The following is a 20,086-nucleotide window of genomic DNA, read 5'->3' on the forward strand; positions in this document are numbered from 1 at the left end:
TTGTTCTAAAATATATATATTTTACAAGTAGTTCTTTCAGTTAATATGAGTAGTTCCTTTGGATTGGAATTTGAGGTTAATAAAATGACAAACCGTCGCAAACGCTTATGGCTCATTGGCTCATAACAAGTTATGTTTATATTGATATTTTCGATTTGAAGAAGGAAACTTATAGCAAACATGTCAACATCTTCAAGCAAAAAAAAATTTTCTCAACAGGAACTCAGAAAATATATGCAGCAGCAAAGAAGCAGAGAAAAACAGTTAATTCCTGTTAAGAAAATTGATTCACCTTTAGCAAAATATCCTTTTATTTATGAATTCCTAGTATAATAAGTTACTTGATGATTTTTTTTTCATATAATAACGTCAAATTTGGTTTTTAAAATTCTAATATTTAGCTGGTAGGACTTTTTGAGAACCTTTTGTAAGTATTGTATTATTATTTGATTTTCCTTAATTTAGCAGTACATATAACGAGCTTGGACAGCTTACCTGTGTGTTGTGCAAAACTATTGTTCGATCTGAAGCTGTTTGGAATGTACATATAAATGCCAAGCTTCATAAGGATAATGTAGAAATAGCCAAGAAATTAAAGGAAAGAACCAACAACTTCACTACTCCACTGAAAAGGCCACTAACTCCACCTCATGAAGTTCCAACAAAAAGGCCCAAAAGCATCCTTAAAAATAGCACAAATTCATCCAAAGTAGAAGAAACCAGGAAAAGTGAACAACAGAGTGAAGTACAGACAAAATCTGGATTACCAGCAGATTTTTTTGATTCGTCAGCAAAAAATAAATCTATTAATGTTGAAAAATATCCCAGAACAAAATTGGAAACTGAGGATGAGCCAATGGATCAAACACCTCAGGAATCAAGTGAAACCTTACCTGAAGGTTTCTTTGATGATCCAAAATTAGATGCCAAGGTAAAATTTCAAGAGAACATTTTTTTTGCGTAATTTGGTATAATACATACAAGAATTGATTTTTATTTCTCCTAGGCTCGAAATATTGAGTATAAAGATCCAGTTCAGGAAGAATGGGAACGATTTCAGAAGGAAATAAAAGATGCTGAGGGAGAAAGTGCTGCAATAATAGCAGAAGATCAAGAAGAAGCAACAGTTGAAAGGCAAATAGATGAAATTGATGAGCAGATTAAAAATTTTTCGAAGTGAGTATAGAATTCCTTTATTATTTTAAATAACTGTTTAGTAATTCGCTCGTGCGCGTGCAAAAGGAGACAAGTCCGAAAAAGTGTAAAATAAGATAACTTTAGGTTGAGTGTAGAGTTGTCTCCGTTTGCACAGCTTCACATCACTGGTGCAGAGTTATGATTTCGATGTTATCTTATTTTACACTTTTTCGGACTTGTCTCCTTTTGCACGCGCATGAGTGAATTTTTGCTTCAATTCACTGTATTTAGATTTCTTATCACAAATTTATTATACATTTGTATAAAAACACTTCTGGATTTGCAAAATGGCACAACATAGGCAGTAGTGTGTGTTCTGTTGTTTTACGGGAGTTAATTTCTAAATTTTGCTTTTCAGGAAATTATCATCATATCTTATGATTCATTTGATTTATTGACACAATTTTCACTTTTAGGGTTATTACCTGGGAAAAGAAAAGAGTTGAAGTAGCTGCATTAGTTGATGAAGCCAAAAATAATGAAGTCACAGTAGATGAAGAAGAAATTGAAGAATTCGATGAATATTTTGATTGGAGAACGAAAAATCCATATAGATAAACTATGTACCATATTATTCCATACTATGTTATTATTTAGAAATTAAAATATGTTTCACAAATTATTTATTTATTTCAAATTACCTTCTAAATTATGTAAATTTCTCTGAATAAATTCTTTTTTTTAATTGTTACTTGTTTCTTCTAATCAATGTTTTCTAAGCTGAATACTACCCTGAGATCAGTTTCTTCTTAACACACCCCAAAACTGATATAGGTATTCATACTTTTCTAGAATACCAAATGGATAGAAAAATTTTTCTTCTAAGAATCAATGCATAATTTGGAATCTACCATCTAGACACCTCTTATATAACAGAACACTTTCTTCAAATTTGATCGTTTGATATTTTCGGCAAAACCAAGACCATGGATAAATTTCGAGAAAAAAAATTTGGTAGCCGCAGCATGACAAATACGGATCTGCAATCAGTTTTTCGAATTTTGATTGAAAATTTTCAGGAGATTTAATTGAAGTGTATGAATAACCTTAAGTCTAGAAAAAATGAATTATCAATTTGAATAAATGTATATATTCAGATTAATTATGTAAATTTTTTTAGAATTTCATGTTAGACATCTATACACACTTGACTGAACTAATTATTCGCCATGCCATCTCATTATAGAATCTTGTAAAGTTTACTGTACAACCTAAACTGTGTTTCAGTTCCTAGATGTCGCAAAAGAATGAAATTTAATGGATATTTCAATTATTTCTTTGGTCTTGTAACTACTCCTCCTGTAAATTTCAGAGTGTAAAAACATGTTTTTCCAAATTCGTGTGGAGAACGAATGCTAAGAATAAATTCTTATTTGTGACTAGAAAAAATTTTTATCATTATCAATAAGCCGAAATAGCTCAGTTGGGAGAGCGTTAGACTGAAGATCTAAAGGTCCCTGGTTCGATCCCGGGTTTCGGCAAAGATATCTTTTTTACATTCATCTCCAATTATTATCGAAGAAGTCTGCCATTTTTCGATTTCATTTTTTCATCAAAAAACGAATACAAACATATTTCGAAATTAACGAAGTTTGAATTCATAATCATCATGCTCACCATTGTTTTTGATATAAGTTGTTCCGAATCGGATCAAATTATCTGCATCACTTAATGAAAAAAAAAAAAAAATTAAGCCCTTACGTGTAATTAGCAGGTTTTGAACAATAATTCAATCATGAGGCAATTTTAGATTAATCTTTCAGAAATTGAATACTAAAATCTAATCTAAAAAAGGATATAACCTTCTTGAACAAGCTATCCCAAATACTGAGGTGCATTAGAACTGTATACAGAATTAGTTCTCTGGCTTAACTCAGACAATGATTGGAAATGAGAAGGAGAATGTAAATAAATTATTGCAGCTCAATTTCATTGTAAATGTTTATTGTAGTTCTTCGGACAAGCGTCAAAAATAAGATCCTGATCCAATTTTGTCAATCATATACACAATATCTAATTATTCAAGCCTCTCTCCAAATATGGTAATATTTCATTAATAATAAAAAATTTGAACAAGTGTGCCAACGCTCCTGTTCAAAATATTCTCACTTAACAAGCTTCTTCAAGTTCAAAGATTTTCCATAAAAATCACTCATAAAAAGCTTTTTGATTCAATTGAAACTTCATTTCCACGAATTTTTATCCAAAAGTTTTGGTCAATTTGGTAATGTTTCGAATTAAGAAAGGACTGAATCTATTTAATACTTAAAATTCTAGCTTGAAAGTTCACCAACACAGAACATTATAAAAGATTCTGAAAGAGGACTGTATAACTTAACCACTCAAAATGGTTAAGCCAAATAAAATCGAATTAAGGTTTCCATATTTTATTTAAGAAAGATTTAAAACTAATATAATCTTTGTGGTGGTCCCATGGATGATTTCACATGAAGAGACCTGACGTTTTGCCAATGTTTCTTCAAAAGTGAAACCAAGAAGTTGACGGACAAATGGACATTCTGCACCAACTCATCAGTTGTCATATCAACGTGTCCAACAGCAACAGAAAGGCACAAGACCTGGAAAAAAGATAAGAATGATTCAGCAAGAGTTAGATTAACAAAATCCATCATCAATAAGCATTAATCAATTGTCTGCAATGTTAAAGCCACATTCACAATAACATGAAAACGGTAGTTACGATTGCAAGATTATATTGCACCACATTTCCGTACAAAATAATTATGGTTAAAATAATCTTGATGGCTTATTGGTGCTACTTAAAAAAATAAAACATATTCATAAATAAGATGGAATTGTCTTTAATGGTAAAGCCACATTCACAATAAGATGAAAATGGTAAAAATACTATTGCAAGTTAACCCTTAGTAGCCTCATTTACGAAAGTGATTTATTTTTAATATTACTGTGTTTGCTTGAGGGGTCTAGATGAAGGAAAAAATAGCTAAAAAAATCACAATATTTATTTTACATATTTATTGAGAAAAAAAACAGGTATCAATTTTGATACTTCAGGCATTAACGCCATAAAGAAATCAGATAAAAGATTGGTATCAAAATTGAAACTCTAGGTTATTAAGGGTTAATGTTGCACCACATTTCCGTACAAAATAATTATGGTTACAAAAAAATCTTGATGGCTTATTGGTGCTACTAAAACAAGTATGAAACATATTTACAAATGAATTTTCCAATTAAAACGGAAATTGATACCTTGAGAATTAATGTCAACTGAAAATATAGGAAGACTAATATTACAATTGAATTTTCAACATACCTTCTTCATCTGGAACTTGATGGTTGCTTTAACCTCATCAATTTTCTGTGTCATAGATTCCTGATGAGACAACAGACCAGGGAACTTACCGGCTTTGTTCAAACCGGGACCCAAAAGTCTGGGAATCTGTTTGATCAAGGCTTCGGAAGCCAAGAAAGCATCGTACTTCTTTGCCAACTTTTTAACGAGTTTTTTGTTCTTGTTGAGTTTTTTCAAAGCTTCAACATCCATGAAAGGAACATTGTTGGCTTTTGCTTCATCACAATGTTGCTGGTCTCCCAATATACAGACTTGCATTTTTGGTCTTGGGATGTTCTTAAGCCTGTGGAAAAAATTGGTAGTGATAAAATTGAGCATATGATTCGTGTTCGAATGTAATTTATGTCTAATTTGAATATTTAAGAACTGATAGGACATTGAGAATGCTATGTTCAGAGTTTCCTCAGAACTTACCAGCAATTACCCACTCAGTTTGAAAAAGTTCTAATTAACTAAAAACTAAATGGTCGATAATGCCTATGAGGGCAAAATCTACCCAATTATTTCGAGACCCTGGGTGAAGGTCCGCCAATTCAATCGACTTTGTAGATCTCCATGCCATTATGAGCTGGCGAGAAGTTATAAGGAATACCTACTTGACGGTACCACTGAAACGTTTGTCCTTCTGGGGGTCATAGTTCTTCAGACCGATTTGGATTTCAACAGTTTCCAAAAAGTTCCTCTTCTTTTCCTTCGATTTGTCCAAAACAGCTTGTACGCATTCGTACAAGGTATCACGGGATACTTTCGACCTACGAAATCATGAGCATATTTAGTATATCTAACATTAATGGAACATTTGAAGAATTAATTAAGGCGGGCAGACTGGAATTTGAGAACGGATTCACAATCAGCCCCCAAATCTTATTGTTTGAAATCATTCTCCCGGCTTAAAATTGCAGAAATAGTGAAGAATTGATATTGAGTAATCTGTTCGAGGAAAAACCTCTTAATAAAATAAAATGAGAAATGTTACTTACGACATCTTGGCGTGACGTGTCTTGACGCTTGAACACGTTCGATGAGAAAGGTTAGAAATATATGGACTGTGGAATTCGACAGGACGGACGATAGAATCCAATTTGAAGTTTGACAGATCATCGAAATGTTCTTCTTATTATCCACGGCATGAATATAAATTAAATTGAAAAATTGAAATATGATTTATTTTAAAATTACGGAAGAGCAGAAAAATTTTCAAAATTTCGAGATTAATGTCAGAATTAACTTAATTGGAAGCTCTGAATGGAAGGCACTGTGACTGATATATGCAACACGTAATATATGTATGACGTGACGTTTTTCTATGAACGTTCGTTAAAATTTAAACACTTAAATTTTCAGCCTTCGGAAATCTTAGATAGGCTTTTCGATCCAGACGAATCAATGCGTTAGATTAACCGATTTTGTACCAAATTTCATGCGAATGACTCTTATAGTTTTCGGAAAAAAATTAGACAATTTTTTCAGCATTCGTTCCCCGAACAAAACGCTTTATAATTTCATCATGATGTCGGTATTTTACGAACTTTGAACCGAGGATGGTCTTAACTGATAAGGATCAACTGACTGATGACGAATCCATAGACTTATTATCCTATATATTATTGATACGCCTATGGTAAATACACTTGTTCTCGACCAGTTAACAGAAACATCGATTTCGAGCACGATTTTTTCACACATAAACTTATCAAATTTTAATGGTGTTCATCGATTCTTTGGCGAGTTTTAAATGATTTCTCATATAATTTTAAGCGTTCTTTCCGCATTTAACCTTTGAAATGTGAAAACATATAGAAAATCTCAATAACCTTCGGTTCTCGACCACGCCGCAGAGTTCTCGACCATTTTTGTGTTAGTTTTCTACCACTAATAATAGTGGCCGCTCCACTCAAAAATTTTATAAAAAACTTTAGAGCGAGATGAGTGATTAGTACTTACTTACGTACCGTACCATCGACATCACTAACTATCACTCAGATGAGGTAATCAAGTAAGAAACACACGGAACGTAAAAAAAAATTATTTTGCAAAAGTTTCCACTTTCTATAAATATTTCAGAATAGCAACTCATACAACATTATTTGGTTATTTTGCTCTTAATATCTATTTAGAAACTAATGAGTAAATACAATATAAAACAACGACCACCAGTGGTTGAGAATTAAGTACAATCAAATTGGTTCTCGACCGCGAATAAATAAAGGGTAGAAATAAATGTTTCAACGTTGATTCGGTGGTCGCAAACTAATATTCAGAAAGTAGATAAATAAATGAAGCAGGGTATCGAAAAAAAAAACGAAAATGATCCAACAGAAATATATCGGTTGAAATAAACAATTATTGAAGTAACATATTGGTTCTCGACTACTTTGGTCGAGAAATAAAAGATACAAATTTTCCAATACCAGTTAGCGACCGCCGAATATTGAACAAAAAAATAAAAATATACATTTATTTGCTTTTTGATTGAAATACACTCGAAAATATATCTTATAGTTGATATGGAACAAAATATACACACATAATTCATTTGAAATAAGAAATAATTACTATTTTCTGGTCATATATCACAAAGCACTTTTCTAAGAGAGGATGAGAAAGAACCCTTTTCTATGATAGACGATTATATAATTTTTAGCGCGAAAATTTCGACCTATACCCCTACTATGCAAACTATATTTTTATTATTACTTTATATCAAATCACGGAATGGTCGAGAGCCAGTGCCGGTTGGCTAACCAGTGCATTTACCCTATTCCAAAATGTAAACTGTGACAATTTCAGATAGAGTTAAAAAAATTATTCCTTTGATCGATGTCATAAGTTTTCTCATTGGAAATTATGAACTAAATTAGAATAAAGAATAGGTACTGCAGAAAGCACCTCATGGTTTAAAATCATAGCTGACCACCAAATAATTAATTTTTAATTGTTTTTATTTATTTATTCATTGGCATTGTTGATTATTTTGAAATGCGTGTAATTCAATGGAACGATAATGGTAACCAACTAGTATTGAAAACTACTTTCCAGTTTTCTCAGCTAAACTAATTAAGATAGAAATTAACAAGTATTCTCTATTGTTAAATGATTATTGAAATCAAGAGAATTCCTTAAAATGGGTTATGTATTTATTTTCATATTGTGAACTGAAAGGAATAAAAATTCAATAATAAAAAGGTAGGTGTAATTTATTACAAAAAATCATACAGGACAACTGTAGATGATCATTGTTCTATCTTCTGAGACTGATACTATTTTGCTGCTGTCTGGACTGAACTTTACCCCCCAAACCTGAAAAATAAAAATACATAAATCAGAAAAAGAAGCTTGGTAATGGAAGCTACGAAGAAAGAGCCACTAACAATATGCATCTTCATTCTGTACACAGATGTGAAAAAAAAATAACAGTAATAGCTTAAACCAATATTTGGAGCAATATATTTATAAATTTTCTCAACGAAAAACTCCATTTCTTTTCTAATTCATATTTATAAATGTTGGTATTAGTTACTTGTATAGTTATGCGCAGAGTTAATATCTACTACCTCTGGAAGATTTCTTATGAACACTTTAGCATACAATATTCAACAGAAGAAATAATACAAGTCCACAGTTGGAACCCTGAGGAATTCCCTCCAAATACTATTATTTGGTTCTGACTCAAACAAAATTATTTGGAGCTCTCTAGATTTCAAAAAGCTGATCATGTTAAATTTGCAGGTTTAAAGGGTGAAAATTTGAAACTCACTTGATCGTTGTGTTCTGCGAAAGTATGAATGCACTGCTTGGTACTGGCGTCCCAAACTTTCACGGTCTTATCAGCACTACCCGAGACAAAATGTTTGCCATCTGGAGAAAAAGCCACACTCAGTACCCACGATCCATGACCTGAAAGTGTTCCGACAACTGTGGCATGTTGAACATCATATAGTTTCATGTGTCCATCATCAGAACCTGTTAGGAGCACTTGAGAGTCAGGAGAAAAACAGAGTGTTCTGACTGGCATAGCATGACCTTCCAAAGTGTAACACCATTTGCTGTTTGCTACATCGAATATTTCTATGATTCCATCTATGGCTCCGATGGCTATATACTTGCCGTCTGGACTCTAATAAAAAAAAATTTAAACAAAAACAATACAAGAATTGCTTTCTACGTGTTACTTACATATGCTATACTCAAAATAAATATTTCTCTTGATACAAAGGTTTGTTCTGCTTTTGCTGTTTCCACACTGTATAAAGTGATCTTGCCTGCGTGTGATCCAGAAATTATATACTTATCGTCTGGACTGAATGTGACAGTCCATAAATCGACAGGTCCACATTCTACATTTGCAATTTTTTCTCCTCTCTCTAAATCCCAAATTCTCATACTGGAGTCTAATGAACTTGAGGCACATACTGAAAATATATTTTGCTTTCAATGAATGATGAATTTGATAAAGTTACAAGCTTACATTTTCCACTATTACTTATGGCCACTGAAACAACTCCCAAAGAATGACCCTCCAATTTATGATGTAGTTTTAGGTTGTCGTCTTTCAATTGCCAAACGTTAACTAAATCATCAACCCCTCCTGTAACAATGTAATCAGTGTGTCCTCCATCATCCGATGCTATTGAATCCCTATAACAATGAAATCGACTAAGTTTTGATATCCCTGGTCAATTGGAATTTTCAGAGAGGTATCCTATTGAAATATTGATTAAGGAACCTATTTTTCTTTTTAATTACCTGGATTTTTCATCATCTCCTCCTTCATCGGCTTTTTTTTTCTTTTCACTTTTCCTCCTGCCCCATGTACAGCACCATATACTTTCCTCATGTGCAGTTTCTTTTTTCAAAAGAACGGAATACTAAAAATGATCAATATATATTAATTTAGTATTATTCAGATCAAATGATTGATGAATTACCATTTTTGACAAATTAGCTGAAATTTTTCAAAAAAGTGTGGTTAAGATATTCACAGATATGTAAACAACAAGAACCATAGAGTTGAATTTACTTTGTTTGTGTATTCTTATAGGAAAAATACTTTCATTTTTATATTAAAATAATTGTTGAAAGTGAACTCCTATGCTATTTTCATTATTTTCATTTGAGGAGGATGGGCTAGATGACTAGGTGGCGCTATAACGGAGAAAGCCCAAATGTGGGGAAAATTCGGGGAATCCCTGCCAGCGGGGAAATGCCGGCCGGACGGTTTCTCGTGTACTGGCAATTATACAACTCTTTATGTGTATTGTGGGTTGCATATAAATGGCGAATGGAAATATTCATATATGTTTTAAATATTTAATGTAGAGCTCTGCCATATTGTGAGTGAAAAAAGTATCTTGTGCTATTTATTATGAGAATTAGGTATTTTTAAAGGTATGTTAATTACTGTTTTTATTTAGTCAACTATATGTTTTGTGCCTAGTTCTATAATTTCAATGCTGAATTATTTAGCAAAGCGTACAGTTAAGTATCTAACTACATCGGAATTCGGAATAAACAACAAAGGGTTTGATCCTGCAAATTCTTGTTTCGTTTGACAAGAGTCTTGAATAAGTAATGCCTCCAACTTTGCATCTTCGAAAACCTTCTCTTTTCCACCGTCATGCTGGTCTTCGACGTCAAAATCACTGTTCTTGAATCGTTGAAACCACTCTTGGTACGTTCTTTTATTAATAGCGGCCTCACCGTAGGTATTTGAGAGAATTCGATAAGACTCAGCCGCAGATTTCTCCATATTCAAAAGGAAAATTAAAACCTCCCCAAATTTGGCTCGTAAGCTGACAGTTTAATCGAGAATAACTTTATGATGCAAAATCGAAATCGACAAATGTTTACAAATACCTAAGCTTATTGTAGTACATCTAGGATCTATTCATTTCTACTAGGTACCGCTTACCTCTACAGACATCTCATCATCAACTTATAGAATAAGATGTAGAATACGATTCATAAACATTTTTTGATTGTAGATCGCTAAGGCGATTTGTAACCATTTTCGAATAATTGAACTTTGAAAATTTTAAGTAGCTGGGACACACTGTATGATTGACCAAATGTAACAACACCAAAGAACAATGCTTTTAATAGTTTCTTATATTAATGATTATTCACAATAAACTGATCGCCAAGAATAGTGATGACTATCCAGGATAACGTTGTGTATTCTGGGGCTTCTATCGTCGAAACTAGCCTTTAGAAAAACTTTTGCCTAGTGAACTTTTGGAACTCAGAGTAATAAACATATATAGAGGGGGCATATATCATTTTCAGTAAGAAAATTTTGTCTCCAACATGAACTATCAAATTTAACATGAAGAGCGCAGAAATGAAAACATATCAGTGATACCTACGATATTTCACTCAACTCGCTAGTTTCTTTACAAAGAACGCACTTCTTGTGTCCCATTTTGAATCAACGTTTCATATTAACTCAAAATATATTGAAATGAATACCTAAATATATCAGAAATTCAGAAAACAAACTTCAAGCGCGTCAAATGACGTGAAACAACCGATGACACAAGCAGAGCGAAAGTTGCCAAACTTTGATTTCAGCAGGTGCAGGTAGATACAGCAAATACTGATATTCTGCTTATTATTAATTCGACAATTAGGAAAAATATCGGATTCCAAATATTCAAATTTGCATATTTAATCGGGAATCGCTCAAATAAATATATTTCATTGAATATAATATACATTCATAACGAGATAGTAAAATTGTGGATTTGAAAATACACTGCGCAAAAAAATTAACGCACATTCTGAAAATCTCAACTTTAATGAAAGTTAACTCTACATTGACTTTATAACTTATTTTTTATGTTTTCTCGGGAAGGTTTTGAACGAAACAAGACACATTAAATGGAAGAAAAATTCAGGATTTCACCGAATCTTATGTGAAAGAAGAGAAATAAACAATTTTCAAAATACTGGAATGCTGATAAGTGATTTAATACTTGGTAGTTCCACCCCTTGCGTTAATTACATCTCGGCAACGACGGTTCATACTCAAAATGAGTGATCTTAAAATGTTCGGATATAATCTTTCCCAGATTTCTCTGAGTTGGATTCCTAAGTCATTAAGAGTAGCTGGATGATTTTCTGAACTTCTCAGCCTTCTATTGAGGTTGTCCCAAACCTGCTCAATCGAATTGAGATCTGGACTTCTTGCTGGCCATTCCATTCAAGAGACTTCAACCTCTTCAAGGTACTCCTGAACGATGCGCGCACGATGGGGTCTGGCATTATCGTCCATAAAAATGAAATTTTCCCCAATGTATGGAACAAATGGCACTACATGCTCTTCAAGAATGTTCCTTTTATACCTATCAGCATTCATAGCTCTATTATCAACGACCACTAGGTCTGTGCGAGCAGTCAAAGATATTCCACCCCATGCCATAATCGATCCTCCCCCAAACCAGTAGTATTCAGGAAATTGCACTGAGCATATCTTTCATGTGGACGTCTGTATACAAGGGAACGTCGATCACAATGGTAGAGGCAGAATCTAGACTCATCTGTGAAGAGAACTCTTTCCCAATCAGCCTCTTCCCAATGGATATGCTCTCTCGCAAAATCCAAACGCGCCCTTCGATGGGCTGGGGTAAGAGCTGGGCCTCTTGCCGCGACACGAGGCCTTAAATCTTATTCTCTGAGGCGATTTCTTATTGTCTGAGTACTAATTTGCACCCTATGAGTTTGCTCAAGCTGATTTTGAAGGAGGCGAGCGGTTGCAATTGCAAACCGTTGTCTCAACGAAGAAACTCTCAAGTAACGTTCTTGAATGGCAGTTGTTACCCGTGGTCTACCCTGTCCTGGTCTTCGGACATTCATACCTGTCTCCCTGAATCGCTGCAACATTCTGGACACACTTGTATGGGAAACTCCAAACCTTTCTGCAATTCTTGTGTATGTCCACCCTTCTTCTCGCCAAACTACCGCTTGGGCACATTCCTCTTGGGTCAAATTGCGTGTTTCGCGTTGCATAGCGATCGAGTGTAGAAAATCAAACGAAAGAAAAACTATTGATCACTAGAATTGATCGAGAACAACTGATTTCAGAATGGAGCCAATACATTCAAAATCTGATAATCTCATCTTTTTTTATTCCTGCTGGGAAAAACATCTGTATTGAAGAAAAACGTTGAAAGTGGATAACATATGCATGCATAATTCTGATAAAAATAATTATCATTGAGACCACCTTCAGTTGTAGAATAAATTTGAGATTTCCATAATGTGCGTTAATTTTTTTGCGCAGTGTATACCTATCACAATCCGACAACGTAATCAAACCATGTTGATGGGGACATGTAAAAATTGCGTATTACCTACTCCCTCTATCTATGTTTATCACTTTATGGTATGAAATTACTTTCTTTTTCTATCGTGATAAAATGATCCATTCGGAGAATCGGAAAAATCGCCGGTTAGCATTAAAAAAATCCCCAATCGCTCTCCCCCAAACTTCCATCACACATCCACTCATCTAAAACCACCCTAATTCATTAATCTTAATAACCGAACCGAAAATCTTTATCGTCCCCGAAATCATGATCGAACAGATAAAATCCAGATTTCGACCACCCCAAAATGTCCTACCCCCATGTCTATTTCCGGAACGATACGAACGACATCTTGAAATATTAAATTCTCCCCAACGACCCCTCGTGGGACCACATAAAATTAATTAAATTTGGGGCTGGGGATTGGCCTTACAATTCGCCCCGCAACATAAAACTTTAGTGTGCCATGTGTACCGGGGGGTTGTAAAAAGTTTACGACCTTTCCCGGACACCCATTGGTCCTTCGAGATCCGGATAGATAAAAGTACACATATTCGCTGGTGAAATGGCAGAGCCACCCCTCAAGTATGTGCATTTCTGGGATGTGGGGCGATAAATAAATGCTGTGGTATTCGTAATGGCGGTCGTGGATTATTACACATTGCATTAACCAACCCCTGGGATAAGGGATGTGGATGATACGTGCAGAAACACGAGTGTGGTTAATATAACCGTTTTCATTTATCTGTGTAGCATTTATCAGGAGAAGTTTTCGATTCTTATAGAAAAAAAAATTAAAGCACTATAGTGACGTCTGTAGCTTTTGAGCGCCATTTGCAATTGCAATTTTCTACGAAGCTTGAAATGTTATTCCATATACAGGGTTCACACCTAAATAACATAACAAAAATCTTTATTTCCAATAATACCGAGATCAGCATACAGCAATACAGATATTAAATGGAATAACGTCAAGTTTGAATTACATATCTACAATCTACATCAGAAATAATCATGCAGATTATCTATATGGTTCCATTTTTATTAACAACTATTTTACCTTTGCTTTATACATATTGCTTGAAATTACCTATTATCTTAATTTCATTTGGTAAATGATTAACAACTCTAATAAAGGGTGTTTTTTTTAGAGCTATAGAACTTTAAATTGCAACAAAACAACGATGGATTATTCGATTGACATGAATTTTATTTATCCGCAAGATAATCTTGTGGCATTACATTTTAAATTTGATTTCTGGCATATGACCTCCACGGCTGGCTCGGATGTAGTCCAATCTGGACGTCCAATTTTCGATTACTTTTTCCAACATTTGCGGCCGTATATCGGCAATAACACGGCGAATGTTGTCTTCCAAATGGTCAAGGGTTTGTGGCTTATCCGCATAGACCAATGACTTTACATAGCCCCACAGAAAGTAGTCTAGCGGTGTTAAATCACAAGATCTTAGAGGCCAATTCACAGGTCCAAAACGTGAAATTAGGAGGTCACCAAACGTGTCTTTCAATAAATCGATTGTGGCACGAGCTGTGTGACATGTTGCGCCGTTTTGTTGGAACCACAGCTCCTGGACATCATGGTTGTTCAATTCAGGAATGAAAAAGTTAGTAATTATGGCTCTATACCGATCACCATTGACTGAAACGTTCTGGCCATCATCGTTTTTGAAGAAGTACGGACCAATGATTCCACCTGCCCATGAAACGCACCTAACAGTCAGTTTATCTGGATGTAACGGTGTTTCGACATACACTTGAGGATTAGCTTCACTCCAAATGTGGCAGTTTTGTTTGTTGACGTAGCCATTCAACCAGAAGTGCGCTTCATTGCTAAACAAAATAAAATGGACGTAGTGTGCACTACGTATTCCGCACAGAATCATTATTTTCGAAATGAAATTGCACTATTTGCAAGCGTTGTTCAGGCGTGAGTCTATTCATGATGAATTGCCAAACCAAACTGAGAATAAATCACTTGAAAGCTCTTAAATCGGTCGCCATCTTGAACAGTAATGCCAACTTAAAGTTATATACCTCGAAAAAAAACACCCGTTACAATTGTAATCTGGATGTTTCTCACTTAATGTCAATCTGTGAATAGGATAAACAATATTCAAAGTTCTTGTATTATGCCTATAATTAGTATTATTTTTCATGAATTTTTCTTTGTTTTTATATAGGAACATTGAACACTCAAATAGATAAATATATGGTTCTGCCTGAATGTATTTCTACAAGATTCTCTATATTTCATTTTGAAAATTATACCTTTCTTATTCTTTTCTGAATTGGAAACATTTCTCCTAAAGTTGGTAGGGTGCACCAAAAAATTATTCCATATCTTAATAGTGCTTCGAAATTTGCATGGTATAATATTCTGATTGACTTAATGTTCAGGTATTTTGTTATTACTTTTATAGCAAAACTTACTTTGTTCACATTCTGATGACTGAGATATTCAATGTGCTTTCTGAAATTTAAAAAAGAATTTAGAAAAACCCCTAAAAAGTTTGTATTTTCTGTGATGTTGATGAAATTGTTATCATTCACTCTAATTTCTTCAAGTTTCATTTTATTACATCTTACTGTACTAAATATCATCAGTTTTGTTTTGTCAGTATTTAAGAGCAACTGATTTGACGAACCAGTTTTTAGCCCTAATGAAAAAATCTGAACCTGCCTTAACTAAACATTTTTTATCGTCAGCTCCTGTGAGTAGGTTAGTATCATCTACGAAGTTGACCAACCATTCATTTTCTTCCTCCACAATATCCTCCAAATCGTTCAGAAACACCAGACACAGAAGGCCCCCTGCAGAATTGGAGGTTGAACTGAAAATGAGGGATTCCTCAGATGATTTCAAAAAAAAAAAATTCCTACCTATCAGTGGCGTACCCAGACATAAGCCTTGGGAGGGGATAAAGAAAAAAAAATTCAAATTTTCCTTCTTTTGAAGAAGTTTTCCGGAGAATTTGGTTTACTCATAATAAGATTGTGATATATAAGGTTGTTACATATAATGGATATTCCTCCTGGAGGAGGGGACATCTGTATCTTTGCATGATTAAAAAGCATAACCCACTGAAGACAAATGAGATATTTCAAACGGCTTTTCTGGAGACTTGCAATTATCCGACTCTTTGAGGTTTCTTGGACTACATGCCAATATCACTTTCAATTGAAGGAATCATGTTGATAATATTTGTTAGGATTTTTTATGTAGATCTCATTATGCTATAAGAGCTTCAAAAATATATTAGTGTATTCACATCCTAGGATTGAATTATCCATCTGAGAGTATTATTAAAGAATAACAACAATTGGAGCAATTTTTATGCAAATTTGAAGTTTAGCAACGACTCCACATCAGAGTAGGTACTAGAATTTAACCGGAGGTTTTTAAATGAATGAGAAATTCGATTTTTGCATTATTCATATCGCAAAACATAAACTATGAACTTTCAGGAAGTTCTTTGTTGTTGACCAAACAAGGTGTTTTTATTTGATTTCATGAATAAGTGACGTCTAATATTATTCAAGAGAATATTTCCCTGCAAAATTAATTCGTGGTTTCCTTCAACTTTGCTAATGACTAAAAAATACTCATGAATCCTTTTCTTCAACTCATTCTACATCACATTCGAAAAAATATACGGAGTGTTCCTTTCAAAAGAAAGCGAAAGTTATATTCAAAATGTTCCTTACTGAAAAATCCATTCATTTGCAGTTTCATAGGCGTGAAAAAATGAGAAATATTACAAATCTGCCTACAGAACGTCCTTGAAAAAATATTCTTTCAAAACTATTCTTGTAACGTCAGGGATTTTTTCGGTATGAATTTGCAAACGGATGGATTTCTGAACATTTTGATTATTTTTAAGCCGGAACTGGCCTCCAACGATAAGGTTCGATGCTCTGATGACGAATACGTTTCCAAATTCGACAAAGAAACTTGAAATTCGATTTGGATTTCGATTGACCTTGTTAATAGGCAAAATTCTAGTAGAGATTCCGTAAATATGACCTTTCGAAATGTTGTTTCCAGCTTAATTTCACATCTGCAGATTCGGTTCATTTATGAAAATTTGCTTTTGAACGTATAGAATAAAAAGCCTGGTGCAAAACTTCATGTCGATCGCATAAACAGAACCAAAAAAAATTACCCAATATTTCTGTGGCTCCAAACAGACGGATTTGAAATTTTAATGTTGATGTGAAATAATGATTTTCTCAGAACCTTATAAAATTCAAGAAGAATATTGAAATACTTTCATGATTACAGATCTGACCTGATTGATATTTTGCGTGTTTATATTGAATGACCATTTGAAAATTCGTGCAAAATTTCATGTGGATAGCGTCATTATTGATTTGAATTATATAAAAATCTCCTCATATAAAAATTAATCTTCTTATTATTCTTATAAAAATAATATTAGAATATTCAGCCATAAAAATAAAAGCAAATCCGAAACTTCTATATTCTACATTACCCTAAAACTAACTCAGATTCACCCTCAGAAAAATCAAAAGGAGGCTAATCTTGAAATAAATCATATTATTCTAAGAGGAAAATTAAATATAACGAATCAAACATATTTTTGATAAAACATAAAATCTATTGAATTTAATGATATAATTAAAACTAAGAATGATATTAAATTTAAAAATATTCTTATTTAATAAGAAATTACTTGAGCCACTGAACAAAGCCTTCCTAATAAAGAATAAATCAAATTTGAAGATCAACCTGATAATATAATTGTATACACACTTAAACCAGAAATTACAAAAAAAATAACACAGAAAAATTAAACTTGAATAAATAACAATAAAAAGGTTTTCTAATTCATAATATTAATGCCAAAATTAAATTAAAAACTGGAGATATAATATAAATTAAAATATTCGCCATATATAGAAAAATTATTTCTTTTCTAAATAATTTAATTGCATAACTAAAAGGCTGTAAAATTCCTAAATAACCTACTTTATTAGGACCTTTTCGAATTTGAATATAACCTAATAATTTTCGTTCTAATAAAGTTAAAAAAAGCTACTCTAACTAAAATACAAATAATTTTTAAAATAAAAATTATGAAAATTAAAATTATATCAATTATTATTTGTATAAAATACATTACATTATTACCATCAGAAAAGGATATGATGTGTATGAAAAAAGCAAAACCATACTGTATTAGGTAGATGTTAACTAAAAATAAGTATTATTTGAAAATTGGTATACCTATTTGAAGAGAGGAATAGTGAATTTCTAATATGAATTTGCCTGCAATTTTCGAATTCCACAATTGATGTATGACACAATTTTTTTAAAACTTTGTTTCAGCAAACAATTCCTCATACTAGCACGTGCCTTCTTTCTTATTTCTTCAGTTGTTACTTATTTCCGCCTGAAATTTACTTTCAATCTTCTCGCTGCTTCATTTTTTTTAAAGGTGTTAGATCTGAACTTTCCCTGGCCACGAAAATAATTCAAAATTATAATAAAATTTGTTCAACGTAAAAAAATTGAAGAAAAATGTAGTAAGGCGAGAAATCTTTCATCTCAAGAACTCAAATATCTCGTAATAAACTGTTGATTTTTGGTTATGACTGAATATGGCTCGAACGAATGCAAATGGGTCATACTACGTCCCCTTAGGTTCACATCTAATTTGTAAACACCCTGTATATTGTCATATATGTGGAATATATATGTTCAATTGGCGCTCAAATGACTAGCGCTCGAAAGCTCACGACTTCACATCAATGCTTTGCTCATTTTTCTCTTCCGACCAATGAACACAATAATAACGAGAATTTTTTTTGTGTTATAAATATTCACAGCTTCAGCCGCCATTGCTATCCTCATCCATATCCCCTCTCCCCATAAAAACAAAAACCGTACCCATATACGCCACCCTTTCTTTCCCAAATTTTCCCACCATATTCACAACCACATACCTACCCATCAGACTCCAAGAGAAAAATCTTACCACCCCGAACATCGTAAACCATCAATTTATGTTAACACCAACAATGCTGCATGATAAGCAGTTTGGCACTAAAAATGTTTACGATCCCGATCTGCAACAACCAGGTGAAAGGGTACAAATTCTCTTAACGAATACTTTGTCGAGAGTTTTTAGTGTGACCTTTTATTGCACCTCTTTTTCTCCAACGTCCTTTCGTGGTGTTTTCTAACGACCCGGGTTATTGTGTTCCTTCGCGAACGTTCAAAAACGTTCCAACACATAGTGGGCCCTGGTTACCACCGACGTCAGGAAGACATTTACGACGTTGAGACGTGAACTCATGTCGATCGTTAAAATAAGAAAAAAAGATGTAAAAAAGGATCCATACACACACACGCTTATTGCAAATGGCCTCGATTCATCTGTTCAGGGTGAATCCGGTATGGATCTGACGTTGAGTTATCTTTGTGAGAAAATGGAGGACGTTTGGTGTGTTCAAATCTGTCTTTTGTTGTTTGAATACGAAGGATTCGTAATGGTGATTGCTTCTTCGAAATGAAATGGAATGTTGTGTAACAATTTTTTTAGGAATTGTTTGAGAATGCCTCCTCCGTCGTAGCAAATTCAGATCAGAAAATATGATAATCCGGTATTCGCAAAATGCCACAAAATCCAAATAATATTTAGATTTGGAATATTTTTCTGACAGAAGAATATTATAACCCATTCTGTAAAATATGCAGTGTTTTTCTTTTTGTGCATAGTCAAAGAATCAGTAGAGGAATTGCGGACAAAATGAAATAGTGTTTAGTTTTCCGATCATATATTTTTAGTTATTGCAATAATACTCTCATATTGGTACTATATACTAACTTTGATTAATTGTTTTCAAGTATTATAAGCTGAAAATAGAATTGAACTACAAAAATAAAAGATACATGAAGTTATTTCGACTTCTAACAAAATCGATTTTGTCCTTATATAGGATGTTTTTTTTCGAGGTATATAACTTTAAGTTGGCATCACTGTTCAATATGGCGACCGATTCAAAAGCTGTCAAGTGATTTATTCTCAGTTTGATTTGGCAATTCATCACGAAGAGACTCACGCCTGAACAACGCTTGCAAATAGTGCAATTTCATTTCGAAAATAATGGTTCTGTGTCTCGGATAAAGTACAATCTGGACGTCCAATATTCGATGACTGTTTCCAACATTTGTGGTCGTATATCGGCAATAACAAGGCGA

At 33.4% G+C, this 20,086-nt stretch overlaps 3 protein-coding genes and 1 non-coding gene across 4 annotated transcripts; 2 read left to right on the forward strand and 2 right to left on the reverse strand.

Moving 5' to 3' along the window:
• The first annotated feature begins 89 nt into the window (after nucleotides 1-89).
• Nucleotides 90-1,816, forward strand: LOC123671059 (zinc finger protein 830). Its single transcript, XM_045604715.1, has 4 exons — nucleotides 90-302; nucleotides 472-931; nucleotides 1,007-1,176; nucleotides 1,614-1,816. The coding sequence occupies exons 1-4, from the start codon at nucleotides 181-183 to the stop codon at nucleotides 1,753-1,755; spliced, it is 894 nt and encodes a 297-aa protein (XP_045460671.1). The 5' UTR covers nucleotides 90-180; the 3' UTR covers nucleotides 1,756-1,816.
• A 789-nt stretch (nucleotides 1,817-2,605) lies between these two features.
• Trnaf-gaa lies at nucleotides 2,606-2,678 on the forward strand. The gene has a single exon. It is a non-coding gene; the product is annotated as a tRNA-Phe (tRNA).
• Nucleotides 2,679-3,568: 890 nt separating this feature from the next.
• LOC123671061 (60S ribosomal protein L10a) lies at nucleotides 3,569-5,631 on the reverse strand. The gene is made up of 4 exons (XM_045604720.1): nucleotides 5,515-5,631; nucleotides 5,131-5,286; nucleotides 4,496-4,817; nucleotides 3,569-3,776 (listed from the first exon to the last, which is right to left on the reverse strand). Exons 1-4 carry the CDS (start codon nucleotides 5,517-5,519, stop codon nucleotides 3,606-3,608), a joined length of 654 nt encoding a protein of 217 aa, XP_045460676.1. The 5' UTR covers nucleotides 5,520-5,631; the 3' UTR covers nucleotides 3,569-3,605.
• Nucleotides 5,632-7,713: 2,082 nt separating this feature from the next.
• LOC123671062 (WD repeat-containing protein 61) lies at nucleotides 7,714-9,608 on the reverse strand. The gene is made up of 6 exons (XM_045604721.1): nucleotides 9,463-9,608; nucleotides 9,281-9,402; nucleotides 9,003-9,172; nucleotides 8,711-8,946; nucleotides 8,292-8,651; nucleotides 7,714-7,834 (listed from the first exon to the last, which is right to left on the reverse strand). Exons 1-6 carry the CDS (start codon nucleotides 9,463-9,465, stop codon nucleotides 7,745-7,747), a joined length of 981 nt encoding a protein of 326 aa, XP_045460677.1. The 5' UTR covers nucleotides 9,466-9,608; the 3' UTR covers nucleotides 7,714-7,744.
• Between the last annotated feature and the right edge of the window lie 10,478 nt (nucleotides 9,609-20,086).

Source organism: Harmonia axyridis, chromosome 1 (assembly GCF_914767665.1).
Source record: "Harmonia axyridis chromosome 1, icHarAxyr1.1, whole genome shotgun sequence".
Lineage (NCBI taxonomy): Eukaryota > Metazoa > Arthropoda > Insecta > Coleoptera > Coccinellidae > Harmonia > Harmonia axyridis.

Excerpts from the sequence above, each read along its gene's own strand:
- LOC123671059 (XM_045604715.1), top strand. The coding sequence starts at position 181 with ATGTCAACATCTTCAAGCAAAAAAAAATTTTCTCAACAGGAACTCAGA. Across the intron at positions 932-1,006 it reads ATCCAAAATTAGATGCCAAG|GCTCGAAATATTGAGTATAA; the intron begins GTAAAATTTCAA and ends TATTTCTCCTAG. Across the intron at positions 1,177-1,613 it reads CAGATTAAAAATTTTTCGAA|GGTTATTACCTGGGAAAAGA; the intron begins GTGAGTATAGAA and ends TTTCACTTTTAG.
- LOC123671061 (XM_045604720.1), bottom strand. Across the intron at positions 4,818-5,130 it reads CGTTTCAGTGGTACCGTCAA|GCTTAAGAACATCCCAAGAC; the intron begins GTAGGTATTCCT and ends TTTTTTCCACAG. Across the intron at positions 3,777-4,495 it reads TCAAGTTCCAGATGAAGAAG|GTCTTGTGCCTTTCTGTTGC; the intron begins GTATGTTGAAAA and ends TCTTTTTTCCAG.
- LOC123671062 (XM_045604721.1), bottom strand. Across the intron at positions 8,652-8,710 it reads TTATTTTGAGTATAGCATAT|AGTCCAGACGGCAAGTATAT; the intron begins GTAAGTAACACG and ends TTTTTTTATTAG. Across the intron at positions 7,835-8,291 it reads TCGCAGAACACAACGATCAA|GTTTGGGGGGTAAAGTTCAG; the intron begins GTGAGTTTCAAA and ends TTTATTTTTCAG.